This window comes from Salvelinus fontinalis, chromosome 28, assembly GCF_029448725.1.
Source record: "Salvelinus fontinalis isolate EN_2023a chromosome 28, ASM2944872v1, whole genome shotgun sequence".
Lineage (NCBI taxonomy): Eukaryota > Metazoa > Chordata > Actinopteri > Salmoniformes > Salmonidae > Salvelinus > Salvelinus fontinalis.
In genome coordinates, this window is record NC_074692.1 from 16,833,478 (window position 1) to 16,856,830 (window position 23,353).

General features: G+C 41.4%; 1 protein-coding gene across 1 annotated transcript in view; it reads left to right on the plus strand.

Annotated features, from left to right (window-relative positions):
* The window catches only part of LOC129826295 (anthrax toxin receptor 1-like), a 43,855-nt gene extending 39,735 nt beyond the window's left edge, over positions 1–4,120 (plus strand). The window contains exon 18 of the mRNA XM_055886860.1: positions 2,862–4,120. Coding sequence (XP_055742835.1) covers positions 2,862–3,272 — 411 coding nt within the window. The 3' untranslated portion in view covers positions 3,273–4,120. The remainder of the gene's footprint in view (positions 1–2,861) is intronic.
* Positions 4,121–23,353: the final 19,233 nt, after the last annotated feature.

Here is a 23,353-nt window from a genome sequence, read left to right on the forward strand (position 1 = left end):
TAACAACCAAGTCAATAAGTATTATGCAGAGCCAAACGTTCTCTTTTGTAAAGGTAGCAACAGCTAAAATAGCCAGTACACTAGCCAAGCTTAAATGCTCAAAAACCACAGGCCTGGATAATATTCCTGCGAGGTTTCTTAGAGATTCTGCTGAGATTATTACCCATATTGTTAATCTTTCTGTTGAACAAGGCATCTTTCCCAAGGACGAAACAAGCTAAAGTTATACATACAGTATGTATAAGGGGATAAAGTCTGACCCTGGGAATTATAGGCCTGTATCTATCCTCAGTATACCATCAAAGATCCTGGAGAGATTTGTACATAGGCAAATTTATGAATATGGCAACAAGGTCTAATGTATGATTTTCAGTCAGGGTTCAGAAAAACATACTCCACTTATTCACATCTACTTTACTTGACTGACTTCATCAGGAAAGAGATTGATGAGGGAAATCTCTATGGAATGGTACTGCTTGACCAACAGAAGGCCTTTGATACAGTTAACCACTGTCTCCTAATCTCCAAACTAGAGGCACTAGGGTTAATCAGTATCCCTCTAGGCTGGGTAAAGTCCAACTTGTCAGGTAGGGAGCAAGTGGAAGAGGTTTTAATGGTTCACTGTCTCTGACAAAACCAATGAGTTGTGGCATTCCGCAAGGGAGCGTGCTTGGACCTCTACTGTTATAAACGATATGACCGATGCTTGTTCTTGCCGTCTTTTCCTTTATGCGGATGACTATACATGTATGTTGTCTCATAAAAGTAAAAATATGTTGGAGAGCATACTTAGCACAGAGCTTACTAACATTAGCAAATGGCTTAGAGATAATAAGCTGCACTTTAGTAAAACTGAGGCAGTTATTTTTGGGTCCAGACCTAAATTGTGTAGGTCCTCTGAAATCAGAGTGGAGTTAGGGGGTGAGGTGCTGACTACTAAAATCTCTGTTTGCTACCTGGGACGCATCCTTGATGTAAGCCTGGGAGGTGTGAGCATGGCCACTAAAGTGCTAGGGAAGGTTAATGCCAGGACTGCGTTTTTGGCTAAAAAGTCCAAGCGGTTTGACAAGGACTCCATGAGTGTTAGCCACTGCCCTCATTCAATGCCATTTTGACTACACTAGTGCTTCCTGGTTTGGCGGCTTATCTAAGCTTCTGAAGGGGAAGCTTCAGATTGCCCAGAACAAGCTGATCAGGGTAGTACTGGGTTTGGTTTACAGGAGTATTTATGGTTTTGCGCCTAGATGTCTAACTGATTACTTTCCCCATGTTAGGGATGCACACTCACAGCACCTGATCAGGCGTTGCAAATGTGTGCTTATACAGGTTCAGGAGTAATGCTGGGAAAGGTATTTTCTTGTATACTGGAGCCTCGGAGAGGAATTGCCTCTGCCCAGAAAAACTGTCCATTGTGGGCAGCTTTAAAAATAAAGTAAAAAAACAGTTTGATGCCTTCTGTTCCCAATAGAATGTACCATACAATGTAATTGCAATGATGAGATATGTTCTTCTGCTTTGTTTTTGTTTTGTTATCATCTCGCTGTCATACTGTGTGCAACCATGTTGGATCTTGCCTAGCCATCTTGTCTCAAGAAGACCACAATGGAAATAAGTCCCAGACTTTATCCTCAATGATTTTACTCATGTGCATTTATGACTAAGTTTTGTATGTGCTTGTTTTTTTAAATGGTTGAATTAATAAACTAAACACTAGATGTCTTGTGATAATTACATAAAATCCTTATAAGATACCAAAATTCTGGTAGTCAGCAGTAGACATTCCAATAGCATTCCAGAAACTTGTAGAATCTATGTCAAGGTGCATTGAAGCTGTTCTGGCTTGTGGTGACCCAACACCCTATTAAGACACTTTTTATGTTGGTGTTTCCTAATGTTCCAAACCACTGGCTATTGTTTAGAATATAAATACATGAATCTTAAATCATAGGTACTTTCTGATCTTTGTCCTTTTAAGGATTAGGACTTTGACATTGTTTAGCATGGGATAGCATCACAAATATCTTCTTTTGAGTAAATTATTTTGCAGCAAGGATATTTCTTTGGATGTAGCGCTGACACTATGCAGACATGAAGGGGAAATCAGAGAATGTGTGTTTGTCTCCCCAACCCAGCGATATGAAACAGAAGTGTAGACGACGGACAATGTACACGCCCTTAAAAAGTTGGTTGCCACAATGTAGGAACATCTAGTGTAGTGGTCAGTCCATTCCACGTTGTTATGCTTTTATTTTTTTCATTTAACAGCAAATTCAACTGACCAGCTCACCTGACGAAGCAATAAAATGTGTCAGTGGAGGCTGCTGAGGGCTCATAATAATGGCTGGAACGGCGCGAATGGAATGGCAGCATACATGTGCTTGTTGACGTATTTGATACCATTCTACTGATTCCGCTCCAGCCATTACCACGAGCCCGTCCTTCCCAATTTAAGGTGTTGCCAACCTCCTGTGATGTGTCTTGTCACTGGTGTCTGCGGAACATCAATGTGACTGACTTTCCTAATTTTAATCATGAGCTCTGTCTCTCAAGCCACTTTTATACCTGGTTCTAACATGCGTCATTTGCCCTGATCTTGTCCTCATTCTGATGCGCCCACAATTTTAGACAGGTGTAGTCGATTTAAAAGACACATTGGGAACTAATTTTGATGAGATCTTATAAGTATAAACTGGCAAGATCAGGATGAAGAACGCATGTTAGGGGCTTTAGATATGTATGGAGACTGGATAATGCATACCTTTTATTGCCTTTTACTCTGAAGCACACCACCTCTACAACAACAGTGGATTCAGAAGTAGTACATTGCGTTTTTCTCACCTTGTCTCTGTCTTACGTTTCAGGGCCGATGCATGAACTTCACCCGGGTCAAGTTCAATCCTCCTCCTTGCTACCCCCACTACAACCATCACTCAGCCCCCATCTACACCCCTCCAAGAGGATCAAGTCCACCGCCTCCCCAAGGCATGCTCCCCCCTCCCCCCAACAGCCCCCCAGCATCCCCTTCACCATCCTCTACCTCCACACTGCCCTCAACACCCCCTCCTTTTTTTACCATTACACCTCCACCTTACACTCCTCCTCCAACTCGAGCCCTTCCTCCAACCACTCTGTATATACCCCATCCTATGTGCCCCCCCTCCCCTCCACCACCTGCATCCCCAACCGGCGCTCTACCCCCTCCACCAGGACGAGGCTCCCTGCCACCACCTCCTACCCGCCCACCACCATGCCCATCTGTAGATCCTCAGTAGTGATTGGAAGAGAGAGGGACACGGGATGACTAGGACAAGGAAGATCAACAGGAATTTGTCCTGTCTCCCCTAAATCTTTGACTGTCCCCTCATTCCACTGCCAGTCAGGATATCTGTGTGGCTCACACCACAAACAACCAGCTGATGACTTGTCAACTATTTGTCTACAGTGGCCCATGTACACATCTAGGTCAACAGTACAAAGATAAGTTGTACTTAAGGTTCTACAGACGTCTCCTGATGGACAGCTTTCCTCATAGAAATACATCTATGTTGTCCATAGATGGCCAGGTCTGTTACCTTGTCAATGTCATGAGGGCTAAGCTCATCTCTTCCATTCTAGAACCAACAAGAATAGATGGATATCATTGTGACAAAGCAAAGCCAAGTGTTGGATGTTTGCCTCTTTTTCAAAAAATTAAGGCTCTAGAGAGTTGGCAGAGGTATTATATTCAGAAAAAAATGGAGAGATGTCTCCAAAATGACATTCCAATAATGTATCAGTCTGATTTTTATACATTTAATATTTGTTTCTCACTGACAAATAAGTTATTATGAGCAGCGGAAGGATTGTTTGCCAGTGGTAGTTTCTTTAGAGATTAGCCAAACTAAATCCAGTAAATGTAACATCTCAATTAATCACAAAGTCCCAGTGCCAATCACATGTCGAAAGTACACTCTCAAATGTTGAAAATGATTACAATGTCCTTTTTGTGTAAGAACTGTTAAACTTTTTTTGAATTTTATCTACACACCCACACGATCAGTCTGAGCATTTCAATGGAAAAGGAGGGAAATAAATGATAAAACATACATTACCAGTCAAAAGCTTGGACACACCTACTCATTCCAGGGTTTTTCTTTGTTTACTATTTTCTACATTGTAGAATAATAGTGAAGACATCAAAACTATGAAATAACACATGGAATCATGTAGTAACCCAAAAAAGTGTTAAACAAATCAAAATATATTTGAGATTCTTCAAAGTAGCCACCCTTTGCCAAGAGTGCAAAGCTGTCAAAGGCATTCTCTCAACCAGCTTCATGAGGTAGTCACATACAATGCATTTCAATTAACAGATGTGCCTTGTTAATTTGTGGAATTTCTTTCCTTAATGCATTTGTGCCAATCAGTTGTGTTGTGACAAGGTAGGGGTGGCATACAGAAGATAGCCCTATTTGGTAAAAGACCAAGTCCATATTATGGCAAGAACAGCTCAAATAAGCAAAGAGAAATGCCAGTCCATCATTACTTTAAGTCAATGCGAAAAATTAAGAACTTTGAAAGTTTCCTCAAGTGCAGTCGCAAAAACCATCAAGCGTTTTGATGAAAGTTACCTCTACCTCTGCTGCAGAGGATAAGTTCATTAGAGTTAACTGCACCTCAGATTGCAGACCAAATAAATGCATCACAGAGTTCAAGTAACAGACAGATCTCAACATCAACTGTTAAGAGGAGACTGTGTGAATAAGGCCTTCATGGTCAAATTGCTGCAAAGAAACCACTACTAAAGGACACCAATAAGAAGAAGAGACTTGCTTGGGCCAAGAAACACGAGCAAAGACATTAGACCAGTGGAAATCTGTCCTTTGGTCTGATGAGTCCAAATTTGAGATTTTTGGTTCTCTGCGTGTGTGCGTCTGCGTGTGTGGTTCCCACTGTGAAGCATGGAAGAGGCGTGATTGTGTGGGGGTGCTTTGTTGGTGACACTGTCAGTGATTTATTTAGAATTCAAGGCACACTTAACCAGCATGGCTACCACAGCATTCTGCAGCCATACGCCATCCCATCTGGTTTGCACTTAGTGGGACTATCGTTTGTTTTTGAACAGGATAATGACCCAACACACCTCCAGGCTGTGTAAGGGCTATTTGACCAAGAAGGAGAGTGATGGAGTGCTGCATCAGATGACCTGGTCTGCTCAATCACCTGACCTCAACCCAATAGAGATGGTTTGGGATGAGTTGGACCGCAGAGTGAAGGAAAAGCAGCCAACAAGTGCTCAGCATATGTGGGAACGCCTTCAAGAGGTTTGTAAAAGCATTCCATGTGAGGCTGGTTGAGAGAATGCCAAGAGTGTGCAAAGCTGTCATTAAGGTAAAGGCTGGCTACTTTTAAGAATTTCAAATATATTTTGATTTGTTTAATACTTTTTTGGTTACTACATGATTCCATGTGTTATTTCATAGTTTTGATGTTTTCACTATTATTCTACAATGTAGAAAATACACAAAATACAGAGAAACCCTTGAATGAGTAGGTATGTCCAAACCTTTGACTGGTACTGTATATTTGGAGTTATTTTCAATAAACACACAGTGATTTATTAGACATACATTGATGATTTAAAAATTCAAAAGACTGCATGGGGGCTTTAATTAAAAACACAATGTTATCTGAGAGCAATTACATTCCGTGGTTTAAGTAATTTGTTAATGCATGTAACAGTGTTTGATTAATTCATGGGTGTTTGTTAGTTTATCATTTAAAAAAAATTATATTGTGTGTATAAATGTCTTTTTGTGTCTTTGTATTGTTCACTCAGCATTGGAGTATGGTTGTCACGGTGAAAGAATGAATTATTGCAAATAAATGAAAGTAAATGTGTGCAAACGAGTCCTCACAATTATATGAAATTCCTCAGTCAGCAGTATCAATGGTTAATGTGACATAGTTGGGTTTCATTTTGTATACGCTATATATACAAAAGTATGTGGACACCCCTTCAAATGAGTGGATTTGGCTATTTCAGCCACACCCGCTGCTGACAGATGTATAAAATCGAGCACACAGTCATGCAATCTTGATAGACAAACATTGGCAGTAGAATGGCCTTACTGAAGAGCTCAGTGACTTTCAACGTGGCATCGTCATAGGATGCCACCTTAACAAGTCAGTTAGTCAAATTTCTGCCCCGCTAGAGCTGCCCTGGTCAACTGTAAGTGCTGTTATTGTGAAGTGGAAAGGTCTAGGAGCAACAACAGCTCAGCCACGAAGTGGTAGGCCACGCAAGCTCACAGAACGGGGCCGCCAAGTGCTGAAACGTGTAAAAAATCGTCTGTCCTTGGATGCAACACCCACTACCGAGTTGCAAAACTCACTAAAGAGTTACAAACTGCATCTGGAAGAAACGTCAGCACAACAACTGTTCATCGGGAGCTTCATTAAATGGGTTTCCATGGCTGAGCAGCCGCACACAAGCCTAAGATCACAATGCAAGCATCTCCTGGAGTGGTGTAAAGCTTGCTGCTATTGGACTCTGGAGCAGTGGAAATTAGATTCTCTGGAGTGATGGATCATGCTTCACTATCTGGCAGTCTGACAGAAAAATACGCTACCTGCCCCAATGCATAGTGTCAACTGTAATGTTTGGTGAAGGAGTAATAATGGTCTGGGGCTGTTTCATGGTTCGGGCTAGGCCTCTTAGTTCCAGTGAAGGGAAATCTTAATGCTATAGCATTCAATGCCATTCTAGACGACCAACTCCATATTAATCTCCATGATTTTGGAATGAGATGTTCGAAGAGCAGGTGTCCACATACCTTTGGTAGTGTAAATTAAATCAATAAAATTCCTGACATGCATATCCTTTGCCTTACAGTAGATTCTTCAAGCTGTGCCTTTCAGGGTTCACATGGTATTTTGTCATTGTTGCTCATTACAATTTCTTGACCAAAAAAGTCCATAGTGTATTGATGGTAAGCCTCTAAACCAGGCTCTTTTAATTTTTTTTATTTTTTTATTTCACCTTTATTTAACCAGGTAGGCTAGTTGAGAACAAGTTCTCATTTGCAACTGCGACCTGGCCAAGATAAAGCATAGCAGTGTGAACAGACAACAACACAGAGTTACACATGGAGTAAACAATAAACAAGTCAATAACATAGTAGAAAAGAAAAAAAAAGAAAAAAAGAAAAGAAGAATCTATATACAATGTTTGCACAAGGCATGAGGAGGTAGACAATAAATAGGCCATAGGAGCGAATAATTACAATTTAGCAGATTAACACTGGAGTGATAAATCATCAGATGATCATGTGCAAGTAGAGATACTGGTGTGCAAAAGAGCAGAAAAGTAAATAAATAAAAACAGTATGGGGATGAGGTAGGTAAATTGGGTGGGCTATATACCGATGGACTATGTACAGCTGCAGCGATCGGTTAGCTGCTCAGATAGCAGATGTTTAAAGTTGTTGAGGGAGATAAAAGTCTCCAACTTCAGAGATTTTTGCAATTCGTTCAAGTCGCAGGCAGCAGAGAACTGGAAGGAAAGGCGGCCAAATGAGGTTTTGGCTTTAGGGATGATCAGTGAGATACACCTGCTGGAGCGCGTGTTACGGGTGGGTGTTGCCATCGTGACCAGTGAACTGAGATAAGGCGGCGCTTTACCTAGCATAGCCTTGTAGATGACCTGGAGCTATGAGACTTCACCCATTGATACTAACATGCTGACCGCTCACTCGTGCCATCGTACGCATGTTGACTTGCAGCGTATCAAGCGTCACAAATAGAACCAAGTTCCTGGTTACGCACACACTCGTTGACGCGTGCGAGCAGTGTGGGTGCAATGATTGAATAACCTCTATGTGTACATTTATATTGCAACGCTCGCACACACGACGCGAGCGGTGTGGTCAGCATGTAAGTCTTAGGCAGTCTATGGGCCAAAAGATTCAATGCACCAGTTGTATTATGTAATGCTTCCTCTTGCCAGTAGGAGATAATGAGTCTTACGTAAACACACTTGATGGAACTACAGTGGCTTCCAAAAGTATTCACCCCTTGGCATTTTTCCTATTTTGTTGCCTTACAACCTGGAATTAAAATAGATTTTTTGAGGGGTTGTATCCTTTTATTTACACAACATGCCTACCACTTTGAAGATGCAAATGTTTTTATTGTGAAACAAACAAGAAATAAGACAAAAAAATTAAACTAGAGAGTGCATTTTCTGTTCACCCCCCCGAAAGTCAATACTTTGTAGAGACCTTTTGCAGCAATTACAGCTGCAAGTCTCTTGGGGTATGTCTCTATAAGCTTGGCACATCTAGCCACTGGGATTTTTGCCCATTCTTCAAGGCAAAACTGCTCCAGCTCCTTCGAGTTGGATGGGTTCTGCTGTTGTACAGCAATCTTTAATTCATACCACAAATTCTGAATTGGATTGAGGTCTGGGCTTTGACTAGGCCATTCCAAGACATTTAAATGTTTCCCCTCACCACTCAAGTGTTGATTTAGTAGTATGTTTAGGGTCATTGTCCTGCTGGAAGGTGAACCTCCGTCCCAGTCTCAAATCTCTGGAAGACAGACAGGTTTCCCTCAAGAATTTCTCTGTATTTAGCGCCATCCATCATTCCTTCAATTCTGACCAGTTTCCCAGTCCCTGCCGATGAAAAACCTCCCCACAGAATGATGCTGCCACCAGCATACTTTACTGTGGGGATGGTGTTCTCGGGGTGATGTGAGGTGTTGGGTTTGCGCCAGACACTTTCCTTGATGGCCAAATAGCTCAATTTTAGTCTCATCTGATCAGAGGACCTTCTCCCATATGTTTGGGGAGTCTCCCACATGCCTTTTGGCGAACACCAAAACGTGTTATTATTTATTATTTATTTCTTTAAGCAATGTTTTTTTCTGGCCACTCTTCCATAAAGCCCAGCTCTGTGGAGTGTACGGCTTAAAGTGGTCCTATGAACAGATTCTCCAGTCTCTGCTGTGGAGCTATGCATCTCCTTCAGGGTTATCTTTGGTCTCTGTTGCCTCTCTGATTACTGCCCTCCTTGCCTGGTCCATGAGTTTTGGTGGGCGGCCCTCTGTTGGCAGTTTTGTTGTGGTGCCATATTCTTTCCATTTTTTTAAATAATGGTTTTAATGGTGCTACATGGGATGTTCAAAGTTTTTAATTTTTTTTATAACCCAACCCTGATCTTTACTTCTCCACAACTTTGTCCCTGACCTGTTTGGAGAGCTACTTGGTCTTTATGGTGCCTCTTGCTTAGAGGTGTTGCAGACTCTGGGGCCTTTCAGAACAGGTGTATATATACTGAGATCATGTGACAGATCATGTGACACTTAGATTGCACACAGGTGGACTTTATTTAACTAATGATGTGACTGAAGGTAATTGGTTGCACCAGATCTTATTTAGGGGCTTCATAGCAAAGGGGGTGAATACATATGCACGCACCAGTTTTCCGATTTGACTTTTTTAGAATTTTTTGAAACAAGTAACTTTTTTCATGTCACTTCACCTATTTTGTGTATGTCCATTACATGAAATCCAAATAAAAATCCATTTGAATTGCAGGTTGGAATGCAACTAAATAGAAAAACGCCAATGGGGGATGAATACTTTTGTTTTATCACACTCAAACACATTTGTAGGCATCAGAGTGTGGTTTTGTTCCAGTGACTGTGGTCTTGTCCAAACAATGGATCAGTATCATCGGGGCGACAGGAACCCCTGCGGTTGAGAGCAATGGTTGCTGGTTTGAATCCCAGAGCCGGCAAGGGTGGAAAATCTGTCGTTCTGCCCTTGAGCAAGGCAGTTAGCCCACAACAACAACTGCTCCCTGGGCACCAATGACGTTGATTAAGGCATCCCCCGGCACCTCTCTGATTCAGAGGGGTTGGTTTAAAATGTGTAAGACATATTTCAGTTGAATGCATTCAGTTGTGCAACTGACCAAGTATCCCCTTCCCTGTAGCATCGTCTTCATCTCTATCCCTCCAGATGAGGTGTAATATAGTTCTTTTACCAGTGGAGGCTGCTGAGGGGAGGACGGCTCATAATAATGTCTGGAATGGAGTGAATGGAATGGCATCAAACACATGGAAACCATGTATTTGATGTCATTCCACTGATTCCGCTCCAAATATTACCACAAGCCCGTTTTCCCCAATTAAGGTGCCACCAAACTCCTGTGCCTTCTACCTATCCATAGCAGGATGTCTGGTTCAGATGTCTGGTTTTGTATAGTTAAAGCCACTTCCAAATATTTATCAGTCTGAATATGTGTAGCGAAGGAAGTATTTTAGAAAACTTTAAGTGTAGTCACTCTGTGTTAGTTTGTGATGAAATCACTTTTTCATTACAGACTTATTGACTTGTTTCCAGTTCTTTACTTGTACCTGCTAGGCTTTCACGACATAAGCAGAAGTGTAGCCTGGAGACTGTGTTACCTGTCATTGCTGTGAAATCCATTTTTATTTAGAATTGATGAAGTACACCTTGAAACCTTGAAGAAATGTATTCAGATGGTGTCTTTTTCTATGATTTGTTGTTATGCAAACACAGTATAACGCTTGTTTGTGATATTTAGAGCACTGTCTGGGGTTGAAAATCACAGATTTAAAGCAGATTGGTTAAATCCTTGTGCAATATACTATTTAGATTTACTTCATGGTGCTCCTAGTGACAAGGTGCAAACTGGCAATGGCCCACAGTTTTAACACATCATCAGAGACTTGTAAAGACTTACCTCACATTTCATAAAGCCACCCCCTTAACCACAAATCCCAGCTGGATCATAAGCATGCTTCAAACTCATTCTGGAAAACATCCACATGCCATTATTAGTGTACCTATTTTAAAGCCTCTCTTAAAGATGTTCATTACTAAAATGAATACAATAGAGAAACATTACATTTACCAGCTGGAGAAATATGTTTTTCATCCCCTTTCTTTTGAAAATCCTATGGTACTAATGTTAAAGATGTTGGAGTCAGCAGGACAATGTACTGGTATTGGGTTGACTTGGTTCACAAACAATGCACCATTTAGCAGTTTTGAACTTGAGTGTGATTGAGTCCCTAGCAGTGCACAGACTGTACCTTGCTGCCTCAATCATAGAATAAAGAAAATAAAATGTGTACTGCGGCTAACAGCATTCAGATGTTCCTTTGTTGAATTATGTCACGTACAAATGGAGTGAGCTATCTCAGAAAATACTAGACATCCTCAGGAAATATGGAGAGACTGGGGGAAAGGCGTGCTGTGTTTTGGGCATATACAGTAGTGGGAGTAGGGTTGCAAAGCTACCTGTAATTTACCAAAGTTACCGGAATCTACAGTAATATTGGTAATTAACAGAGAATCTATGGCAATCTATCGTAACTTTGATGATTTATACTTGAATAACTTTAAAAAATGTATTGCTATATAGTATTCATTCTTTTTTTCTTTCTTTTTTAAAAACTTTGTTTATTGGATTTTCAACACCAGCATTTACAAAATAATTGCACAGGTTATTTGGTAGTAATATAAAACAACACATATAACAAAGAAATATACCAACAAAGAAACAAAGACAAAACATATATATATATTGATACAGTTGTTACAAGTCAACTAGCACAGATAATATAGTCATCCTTAACATCCGAGATGCCGTGTATGCACATACCAGGCCTCTTACATCACCAATATATACATATACATCACTCTGGAACTGCAGGGAAATGTAGTCGTTTAACATAAGAAAAGAAGGGAGCCCACATTGCACAGAAATTGTCTATAGACCCATTGAGTGTGTGTTGAATTTTTTCCAACTTTATGCAATTCAAAACGGATTTAATCCAAAGAGCATGAGAAGGGGGTGCAGAGGATTTCATCTAAGAAAAATGAATCGTCTCATCAGCAGAGTAGCTGTCAGGCCCTGAGCTTCTCCCGGATTGAAGGGATTTGACAGCGTTAGACAATTCTTCAGCAGTGATTGGCTGCTCAAATATTTTTACCAAATCCCGGCTGACATAAGGCACAACAAGCGAGTGGAAGAAATCCTCCAATTCCAATATATCTGCTTTACTTTCAGAAGTATATAAAGACTGGTAAAATCACTTATACTAATCACTGATCCCCCTAGGGTCTAATGATATCCCAGACGATGTACGAATTTTAGGAATCTGGTGTGATGATGATAGTTGATGTAACTTGTGAGCTAATAATTTACTGGCTTTATCTCCTTGTTCATAGTAAGTGCTTCTAGACTTGACAAGCAGTTCAGTAACCTGGTCTGTTAATAATGTGTCAAATTCTGCTTGCAAAGTTAAACGCTCCTTATAAATATCTGGAGATGGTGAAACGGCATAAATGTGATCTAATTGGGCAATACAGCGTGTTAACATAGCCTATCCTTTTTCAGTTTGTTCTTGTGTAGGAAATAATTTCACATCTGATATAAGCTGTCAAAGTTTCCCAGAGAGTAGACGCAGAGATGTTTGGGGTTCTATTTGTACTCATGAAAAAGTCGATTTGACCCAAAACAAAATTGACAAAGTGTTCATTACAAAGCAGTTGAGTCTTTAACCGCCATAGGCGGTCACAGGTTGTCAACAGTTTGAAAGACCACTTCCATAGTAACAGGGGCGTGGTCAGATACAACAATTGGATTATATGAACATGAAGATATGGAATGGAGATGTCTATCATCTATAAGGAAGTAGTCTGTGCGTGTAAAAGTGTGGTGAACCGATGAGAAAAAATGGTATGCTTTTCCAGATGGATTAAACATTCTCCAAGGGTCTGAAACTGCAAATTCAGACATAAAGTTTCAGACAACTCTAGCTGAGGTTGACAAGGTAGTAGGTTTAGTGGAGGATCGATCCAAATCTGGGTCTAACCAACAGTTAAAGTCACCACCTAAGATCAACATATGGGAGGACATATCGGGGAGTGTAGAGAAAACCAATTTGAAAAAATCACCATTGTCCCAATTAGGAGCATAAATGTTAATAAAAAAGTACAGTCGTATTGAGCAGCCTACCACTAACAATTATGTATCTACCATGGGGATCTGCGATCACATTAGAACATGTAAAAGGTACCGATCTGTGAAGAAAAATAGCCACCCCTCTTGCCTTACTTGGAGATGAGGAATGGAACACCTGGCCCACCCATGTGCACGTAAGACTTGAGTGTTGTGATACCTTCAGATGAGTTTACTGGAGAAAGATGATGTGAGCTTTCAATTGATGAAGGTGGTGGAGCATCTTACTACGTTTAACTGGGTTATTGATGTCCCTGCAATTCCAAGTAAGAAAATTAAAACCGTTCCCTCCAGCTGGATGGACTACACTAGGCTGAGTCATGTCTTAAGAGAGAGAGGACGTGTAAAGGACAAGGTACAATGTAAACTAAAGATCTTAGTTGACCCTAATAGCTCAAATAAAAAAAAACAAAGACAAGCAACAAAGCGCAAAAAAACATATAAAAACTATATACAAATAGAGGGAAAAACCCCTTCCCTCACAACCTCCCTTACCAAAGCATCTCCCCAACTGAGATGCAAGCAAAACCCTAAATACAAAAAAAGTTTAGAGTAAAGCATGATAACTCTTATACTGTGCTACCTGAGATTTGTGACTATTTAACCAGAGTAAACCAGCCATGCATAGAGTCTAAGGAAAACTAACCTCGGTTAAGAGAGGTTTAAGAGCAATAAAAGTGAAAAAAATGCAACTGAACCATGAAAACAGCCAGATATTGGCATTTGATGCGGCTTAAATCAAAGTAAAATAGTAATGATACAAATAAAAAGCAATAATGTGAGTGGAATAAAGAATATATATATGCATATCTGCATTGTATCACATTATAGTGGGGAGTCAACTGTATACTCACCAACATGGGTTGGAAATTAAAATAAAAAAATAATGACATTCAAGTGTCAATGAACCCAGCAAAGTTGGCTACGCTAGCCAACCAGTCTGCCAGCCGGCCTGCTAACTAGCCTGCTAACAAGACCAGCTAACCAACCATTTGTTCCACACCATGCGGTACAACAGCTGCTTTCACGTTTTTGTTGATGAAATCCCCGTGGTGTAGTCTGCAAATATCGAGACTCTTTTACCCTTGTAGAGGAGAGGTGATGCGGATATGAAAGAAATGCACCCTGATGACAAATGGTCACGGGGGTTCTCCATCCCAGGGTCGGCTATGCAGGATGCGGTTCGGCTATGCAGGATGCGGCTCTCCATCAAAAGACACAGATTTTAGGAAATAATCTGTCCTATGTATGTAAAAAACAAATCATCCTATATCAGAAAAACTTGAATGTAGTGATTGACAGAGTGTAATGGAGTGACATTGCTTGGACATAGAGTCCAGAGAAAGCTAGGTCAATGTACACCAGTCCGTGACCCACGTTTAGCTCCAGCCAATGTGACATAATCAACACATCAACCGCGAATTATACTTTCAATTCAAAACTCCCATTACTGACACATTTCTAAGGAATAATCCAGTAGGAAAAAACACATGTTTTGAGAAAATAGAAAAAATATTTTTCCACATTGAGTTGGTTAACCACAAGCATAAAAGTGAGTTGTGCCAAATAGTGAGTGCATACATCTCAGGTATATCATCAGCAATGAGATAACTGCTTGGCTTATAAAGATGTACTAGTTTAGTAGGAAAGGGGATATCTTATCTTCCATCGAAAGAGGGTAGTTGGATAATGTGGATCTTCATGGTTTGGAATGGCAGAGATCTGCTCCTCTGAAACAGCTGGAAATATTGTAGTACACAGGCAGGCCATATTACAACCACATCTAAAGGAACAACTTGTTTACTAGCTTTCAAAAGTCATTTATTTCTGTAGAAAACTCCATGAGAGTGCTCAACAAATATGTGTGGTAAACAACTGTACACGCAAGATGGGTAAGGGCATTATCAAATCGGGACAGTCATTTTTTGTTATTGCTAAGAGTACGAATAATCTTGTAATCTTGTAATGTCATGTAAAGTACTATCAGCACGGAGAAAACTATTGAGTGATGGACAACATACACTGAGTGTACAAAACATTATGACGGACTAGGGGAATCCAGGTAAAGCTATGATCCCTTATTGATGTCACTTGCTAAATCCACTTCAATCAGTGTAGATGAAGGGGAGGAGACAGGTTAAAGAAGGATTTTTAAGCCTTGAGACAATTGAGACATGGATTGTGTACAGAGGGGTAGATTTGCGAACACAAGCACGGTAGAGCCTAGATTACTACATGTTTCCCATCAATGGAGCCAAGACAGTTGAGGAAATCAGCAGCGATGGCCCTCCAGTCTTCCTCCTTGGGGACAGGCATGTATTCACTGACCACAGTCCCAAATGGCTTGGGCCACAGAGGGGGAAATGCCTGCCACCGTAAGCTAAATCACTTGAATTTAGCTTACCGGAGACAAATTGCCAGGCGTTTAACTGAGCTGATGGACAACCGGTAGTTGGTATCCATCCGGGCGATCCTGGCTCCAACCATCTGGAGCAGGTGATCAAACTGGCTTAGGTCCAGACTAAAGTAGTTTCGGAATTCCTCTCCTAACAGTCAAAGCTCTTGAATGAGATGGTGGAACTCCCCTGCCTGCTTTCGGGGCTTCAACCATCTCTGGACACACACAGACCTGCGCTTTCGGTGATCAAGACCACCTTGCTCAACGTTGGTCTCATTGTTGAAAGAGCCTACACTGTACTATCTTCACTATTTATTATTGCATTTCCCTCCAAAACTATGCATTTTGGAGAGAAATTATATTATAGGCTGTCACAATACATTTGTAGATGTCATCGAATAAATAATATGTATGCTGCTTGGCAAATAAATGAATAAAATATTCAAATAAATTCTGCAGTCATTGTTTTTTATTATGTAATCCCACTGTTTTCTTTACTGGATATGTGTGCAACAAGTTCAACATTCACATTTTGCTACATTCTGTCAAGTCTATCTATACAAGTTGATGCATGCGTTCGATAAATCCAACATATGCACCACACAGAACGTATTGCAACTGCTTCTGCAATGCAATGCTGCAAGGCAAACACAGCATTCCATTAGAAATGAATGTACTTCTGGTGTACCAAAACGCAATGCCACAGTCGGTGTGTTTGAGATGTAACGCCTCGATCATACCAACAGTATAATTGCATTTTGGTACACAGAAGTACATTGATTTCCAACGGAATGCTGCTGCGTTGTGTAAAATAGTACCATCATCTGGATATGTGTGAAAGAAAAGTTCAACATTCACCTTCTGCTACCATTTCTGTCAAGCCGTCTATGCATACAGTTTGATGCATACGTTCGATAAATCCAACATATGCACCACACAGAACGTACTGCAACTGCCTCTGCAATGCAATGCTGCAAGGCAAACACAGCGTTCCATTGGAAATGAATGTACTTCTGGTGTACCAAAATTCAATAATGCTGTCGGTGTGACCGAGGCATAAGGGACATGCTGGACTGGGTGCAACTCCATATTAGGAAGGTGTTCTTAATGTTCTGTACAGGTCAACCTTTTGATAAATTATTTTCATTCTTGGCTCCCCCTACACACTTTGAAAAAATATGGTAGCATCTGTCTCTCTGTCTTTCATAAAATAATCCAGAATCTGGTGAATCCAGAAAAAAAACATCTGGTAATTCCTTCTGGGAAGCTAACAGTCAAGTATTCTCCAATTGCAATAAAAGCCAACTGATCACTGCTCTAAGACATATGCTCTGTTAAGCTCCTTGGTTGAACACACATAGTCAGTAAACTGATAGGAGCAGGCATCAACAGTCAACACACAACTAAAACTGTCAATGAACTACACAATAGTTGTCGTCGTCTTCTTCTTCTTCTTCTGTAATTTTTTTACAATTTGAAATTAATGTAGGAGAATAACACATTTAGATCTGGTAAAAGATAATACAAACAAAAAACATGCGTTTTCTATTTTGTTTGTTTGTCCCATCCTTGAAATGCAAGAGAAAGCCCATAATATAATATTGCAGTTTAGGCACAATTTCGATTTTGGCCACTAGGTGACAGCACTGTGTGTGCAAAGTTTGAGATTGATCCTGTGAAGCATTGGAATACTGGACAATATTTTTTTATATTAAGTCTGCCCAAATGTGCCGAATTGGTCAATTGATACATTTTCTAGTACATAACTGTAAAGAACATACAAAAATGATATGCTAATAAAAAATGTAAGTTTACACACTCCCAGGAATTTGATGGATCATATACTTATACGTTAACTTTTACACATCTAGATGGCCGGGCAGGGTGAGTGTGGAGCCAAAGACAGCAGGGGTTCAAACTGTAGAACCCAGCTCCTACATTTGAATATAAAGATGTATTTTATCAAACAAAACTATGATAACTTTTATCTCTGGGACACTCAGGATGACAAATCAGAACAAGATTACTGAATGCAAGTACATTATTTATCTTCAGAGGTGAATGTATCAAACCAGTTGCTGTGATAAATTTTTTGTTGTTGTTGTGCACTCTCCTCAAACAATTGCATGGCATTTTTCACTGTAATAGCTACTGTAAATTGGACAGTGCGGTTAGATTAACAAGAATTTAAGCTTTCTGCCAATATAAGACATGTCTATGTCCTGGAAAGTTTGCTGTTACTTACAACGTTATGCTAATCACATTAGCGCACGTTAGCTCAACCATCCCGGTATAGGGACACCAATCCCGTAGAAGTTTTTAAGATGTCATAACTGCCAGAGGTTTGGGCATGTGGCAACAGCCTGCAAAGAGAAAAAGAGGTGTGCCAGGTGATGAGTGGAGCATGAGAAGTGTGGGGATGGTGTACAAACAAAGTGCTGCAGCTGTGGGGATGTTAATAGTGGGGCATATGGTGGGTGTGAGGCAATGAAGCAGGCAGTGGAGGTGCAACAAGTGAGAGTGGAGAGAAGTTTCATATGCTGAGGCAGTGAGGGTGGTCCAGGGAGGTACAGGTTCAAGGGAGAGATGGGTAGGAGCATGTAGACCGGGGATTACGGGGCAGGTGGGCAGCAATATGGAATACACAGAGAAAACTGGAGACGTTCGTAGCAGGAGCTATCAATAGCACTGCTAAAGTAAAGTAAAACAGAGAAGATTCAGCTAATAGTGAAAGACTTTGGGAGACATCTGAGCATGACAGGGTTGACATGGGAAGAGGTTCGAGATTACCTCAATCAGCCCTGGCGGGAGTCATGTATTACTGGATCTTAGTTATGGTGGTAATACTACAATGGGATGCTCGGAGCCTGTTTCCTAATGAGCAGGAGATCAAGCAGTTCATTGTGGATATGCCAGCTAAGCCTGATGTGATTTGTGTGCAGGAAACATGGCTCAAACCGACTTGGTACTCAACTTTACATTTTTTAAATTTCACCTTTATTTAACCAGTTAAGCTAGTTGAGAACAAGTTCTCATTTACAACTGCGACCTGCGAACTACTATAATCCTTGTCAGATATTAGACCTGGAGATATGGGAGGAGTCGACAGTGTGGAGTGCTAATTAACCCATAGTATGCACAGTAGGCCAGAGGGAAGAGGAGGTGTCAGTGGATGGAGTAGGCAGGTGGATGTCTGGAATGGCAAAGTGGGATCAGTTTCAGGAGCTGAGTGAGCAGGTGATGGCTTGATTGGATATGAGAGGGGATGTGGATAGTATGAGTAACTGGGTGAGAACAGCGTTAGTGGGTGCAGCTACTGAGGCTATACCTAAGAGTTCAGGGAGGAGGAGGAGAAAATAAGTCCCATGGTGGACGGAGGAGTGCGGGGAAATGGTGAGGACTAGTAAAAGGGTATTTAGAGTACTGAAAAGAACGCATAATTTATAACATCTGATTGAGTATAAGCAGGCCCAGGCCCTTGTGAGGAGGACTATCCATCAGGCGAAAAGGTCATGTTGGCTTCGGTTCTCTGACACCATTGGAAGGGTGACACCTGTAGGGGATGATTAAGAGGATGGGTGGGGTCAGAAGGGAGTGGGATTATCCAGTATTGATGAGTGGGGAGGACATGGCAGTAACAGATGAGATGGCAGAGATGATGATGGCCAAAGCGTTTGTCCAAGTGCATAGCTCGGAAAATTTGTCATGGAGGGGGAGAGAAAGAACGAGAGAGGAGCACCATGGAGTGCTGGATAGCAGGCAGGATGTAAATAACGCGTTGAATACACCATTTACCATGGCAGAGATGAAAAAGGGTAGAAGCAAGAACGTACAACTGGATAAAGGATTTCCTGTTTGTAAGGTCTATCCAGGTGAGGGTGGGGAGGTCTCAGGCAGCTACCTAGTGGAAAACAGTACACCGCAGGGGAGTGTGATTAGTCATCTGTTGTTCTAAATCATGATCAATGATGTTTACTCTCAGGTACGGCCTGATATTGGGAGGTTGTTATTTGCACATGATGGGGCCTTATGGAAGTGGGGAAAAAATGTGCCAGTCAGGAAGGTACAGGAAGCAATTGATGAGGTAGAGCGGTGGGCATTACTGTGGGGATTCAGGTTCTCTGTAGAGAAAACTCAGACAGTGTTCTTTACCAGGAGGAAGGTGGGAGATGAAGTACGCTTGAGGTTATATGGGAAAAACTTGGAGAGGGTGGGGGCCTTCAGGTTCCTTGGGGTGTACTTTGACACTAGGATGGCCTAGGCAGAACACATTGAGAGAGTGGTGGGAAAGTGTAAGGTGCTAAATGTGATTCGCTGTCTGATGGGGAAGGAGTGGGGGGCTGGGCGTTCCTCATTGAGGACCATGTATGTTGCATTGATCCGATCTGTAATAGACTATGGCAGTAAAGCGTATGGTTCGGCAGCCCGGACCTCATTGGAAAGGCTATATGTCATACAGGGGCAAGGACTCAGAAGTGAGGAGGCTAGTTTTACAAGATTAAGGGTGGGACACAGCCGGTTTAATTTAAATGTAATAGGAAAGCATCCAACAGGAAAGTGTGATTATTGGCAGGAAACAGAGACGGTGGAGCAGGTATTGATAGTGTGGGCAGTAATATAGTATGATGGAGAAGGGGATACAGGTAATTAGTTTAAAGAGTATATTGAGTAGAATGTCATTAGATACAGTCTCAAATATTGTAACATTTTTAAAGAGAAACGGGCTGGCATGTAGGACTTAGTTTCTCCCTGTCTCCGGCCCACACTCCAGTACAGTAGGTGGTGGTAATGGACCATAACGTTGGATGCCAACCGCCAATAAGTCCCAACAAAGAAGAGTTCATACTGAGGATTGATCAATCCAGAGAACTGAATAGAGTGCTTGAGGGAAATGATGCAATGCCACTAAAATGTTGCATACAAACAACAGATTCCCTCATCTGCAGTACAAAAATTAATTTTACATAGCCTACTGTCTTGTTTTTAACAGTGAAAGCTCTTAAAACCTTTCAGGGCTATCCATTCCGGATCCGGGAGCATCCTCATCAAAAAAGCTGACTAGCATAGCCTAGCCTAACGGGACAGGGATATCATATAATATAATTTCATGAAATCACAAGTCCAATACAGCAAATGAAAGATAAACATCTTGTGAATCCAGCCATCATTTCCGATTTTTTAAATGTTTTACAGCGAAAACACAATATGTATTTATATTAGCTAACCACAATAGCCAAACACACAACGCCATGTTTTCGCCATGTTTCCACCGCATAGGTAGCTTTCACAAAACCCAGAAATAAAGATAAAATGAATCACTAACCTTGAACAACTTCATCAGATGACAGTCTTATAACATCATGTTATACAATACATTTATGTTTTGTTCGAAAATGTGCATATTTGAGGTATAAATCGTAGTTTTACATTGCAGCCACCATCACAAATAGCACCAAGCAGCCAGAATAATTACAGAGAGCAACGTGAAATACATAAATACTCATCATAAAACATTTATGAAAAATACATGGTGTACAGCAAATGAAAGATAAACATCTTGTGAATCCAGCCAATATTTCAGATTTTTTAAGTGTTTTACAGCGAAAATACAATATAGAATTATATTAGCTTACCACAATAGCCAAACACACAAAGCCATTTATTCACCGCCAACATAGCTTTCACAAAAACCAGCAATAGAGATAAAATTAATCACTAACCTTTGGACAACTTCATCAGATGACAGTCTTATAACATCATGTTATACAATACATTTATGTTTTGTTCGAAAATGTGCATATTTAGAGCTGCAAATCGTGGTTATACATTGTGAATACGTAGCAACAATTCACCAAAATGTCCAGAGATATTTTGGACAGTCACCTAATCTAACCAAAGAACTCATCATAAACTTTACATAAAAATACTTGTTGTATGGCAAATGAAATATACACTGGTTCTTAATGCAACCGCTGTGTTAGATTTTTTAAAATAACTTTACTACACCATACAGCATGCATTATTGTGAGACAGCGCTCACCTATTCTCCGCCGTGTTGGAGCCAACATATTACACAAAAATACGAAATAACATCATAAATATTCTCTTACTTTTGCTGATCTTCCATCAGAATGTTGTGCAAGGAGTCCTAGGTCCAGAATAAATCGTTGTTTGGTTTTAGAATGTCCATTTCTTCTGTCGAATTAGCAACTTTGGCTAGCCATGCGGAGCTCACGTGTCCAAGAAATCTTGGCGCATGGAACGAAAAATTCCAAAATTCCCAATAAACGTCGAATAAACTGGTCAAACTCGGTTGAAAATCCTACTTTATGATGTTCTTCTCATTTGTATCCAATAAAATCAGAGCCAGAGCAATTCGCAGTGGATACCGAACGCTTTTCAGAAGACAATGTGAGGTTCCCCGGCACGCAGATGAAAACTGACAAAAGAGCAGACCTGTCATTCCAAAAGCTCTTATTCGGCCTCACATCAAGCTAGACACCCCATTCAACCTTCTACTGCCTGTTGACATCTAGTGGGAGGCGTATGAAGTGCATACAGATCCATAAATAAAAGCCAGTTGAATAGGCAGGCCCTAAATAAACTTCAATTAGTGCTAAACACAGCTGCTAGAATCTTGACAAGAACCAAACAATTTGATCATATTACTCCAGTGCTAGCCTCTCTACACTGGCTTCCTGTTAAGGCAAGGGCTGGTTTCAAGGTTTTACTGCTAACCTACAAAGCATTAAATGGGCTTGCCCCTACCTATCTTTCCGATTTAGTCCTGCCGTACATACCTATACGTACGCTACGGTCACAAGACGCAGGCCTCCTAACTGCCCCTAGCATTTCTAAGCAAACAGCTGGAGGCAGGGCTTTCTCCTATAGAGCTCCATTTTTATGGAATGGTCTGCCTACCCATGTGAGAGACGCAGACTCGGTCTCAACCTTTAAGTCTTGAAGACTCATCTCTTCAGTAGGTCCTATGATTGAGTGTAGTCTGGCCCAGGAGTGTGAAGGTGAACGGAAAGGCACTGGAGCAACGAACCTCCCTTGCTGTCTCTGCCTGGCCGGTTCCCCTCTCTCCACTGGGATTCTCTGCCTCTAACCCTATTACAGGGGCTAAGTCACTGGCTTACTGGTGCTCTTCCATGCTGTCCCTAGGAGGGTTGCGTCACTTGAGTGTGTTGAGTCACTGACGTGATCTTTCTTTCTGGGTTGGTGCCCCCCCCCTTGGTTTGTGCCGTGGCGGAGATCTTTGTGGGCTATACTCAGTCTTGTCTCAGGATGGTAAGTTGGTGGTTGAAGATATCCCTCTAGTGGTGTGGGGGCTGTGCTTTGGCAAAGTGGGTGGGGTTATATCCTGCCTGTTTGGCCCTGTCCGGGGGTATCGTCAGATGGGGCCATAGTGTCTCCCGACCACTCCTGTCTCAGCCTCCAGTATTTATGCTGCAGTAGTTTATGTGTTGGGGGGCTAGGGTCAGTCTTATATCTGGAGTATTTCTCCTGTCTAATCTGGTGTCCTGTGTGAATATAAGTATGCTCTCTCTAATGCCTCAGGACTACCTGGCCTGATGACTCCTTGCTGTCCCCAGTCCACCTGGCCGTGCTGCTGCTCCAGTTTCAACTGATCTGCCTGCGGCTATGGAACCCTGACCTGTTCACCGGACGTGCTACCTGTCCCAGACCTGCTGTTTTCAACTCTCTAGAGACAGCAGGAGCGGTAGAGATACTCTGAATGATCGGCTATGAAAAGCCAACTGACATTTACTCCTGAGGTGCTGACCAGTTGCACCCTCGACAACCACTGTGATTATTATTATTTGACCATGCTGGTCATTTATGAACATTTGAACATCTTGGCCATGTTCTGTTATAATCTCCACCCAACACAGCCAGAAGAGAACTGGCC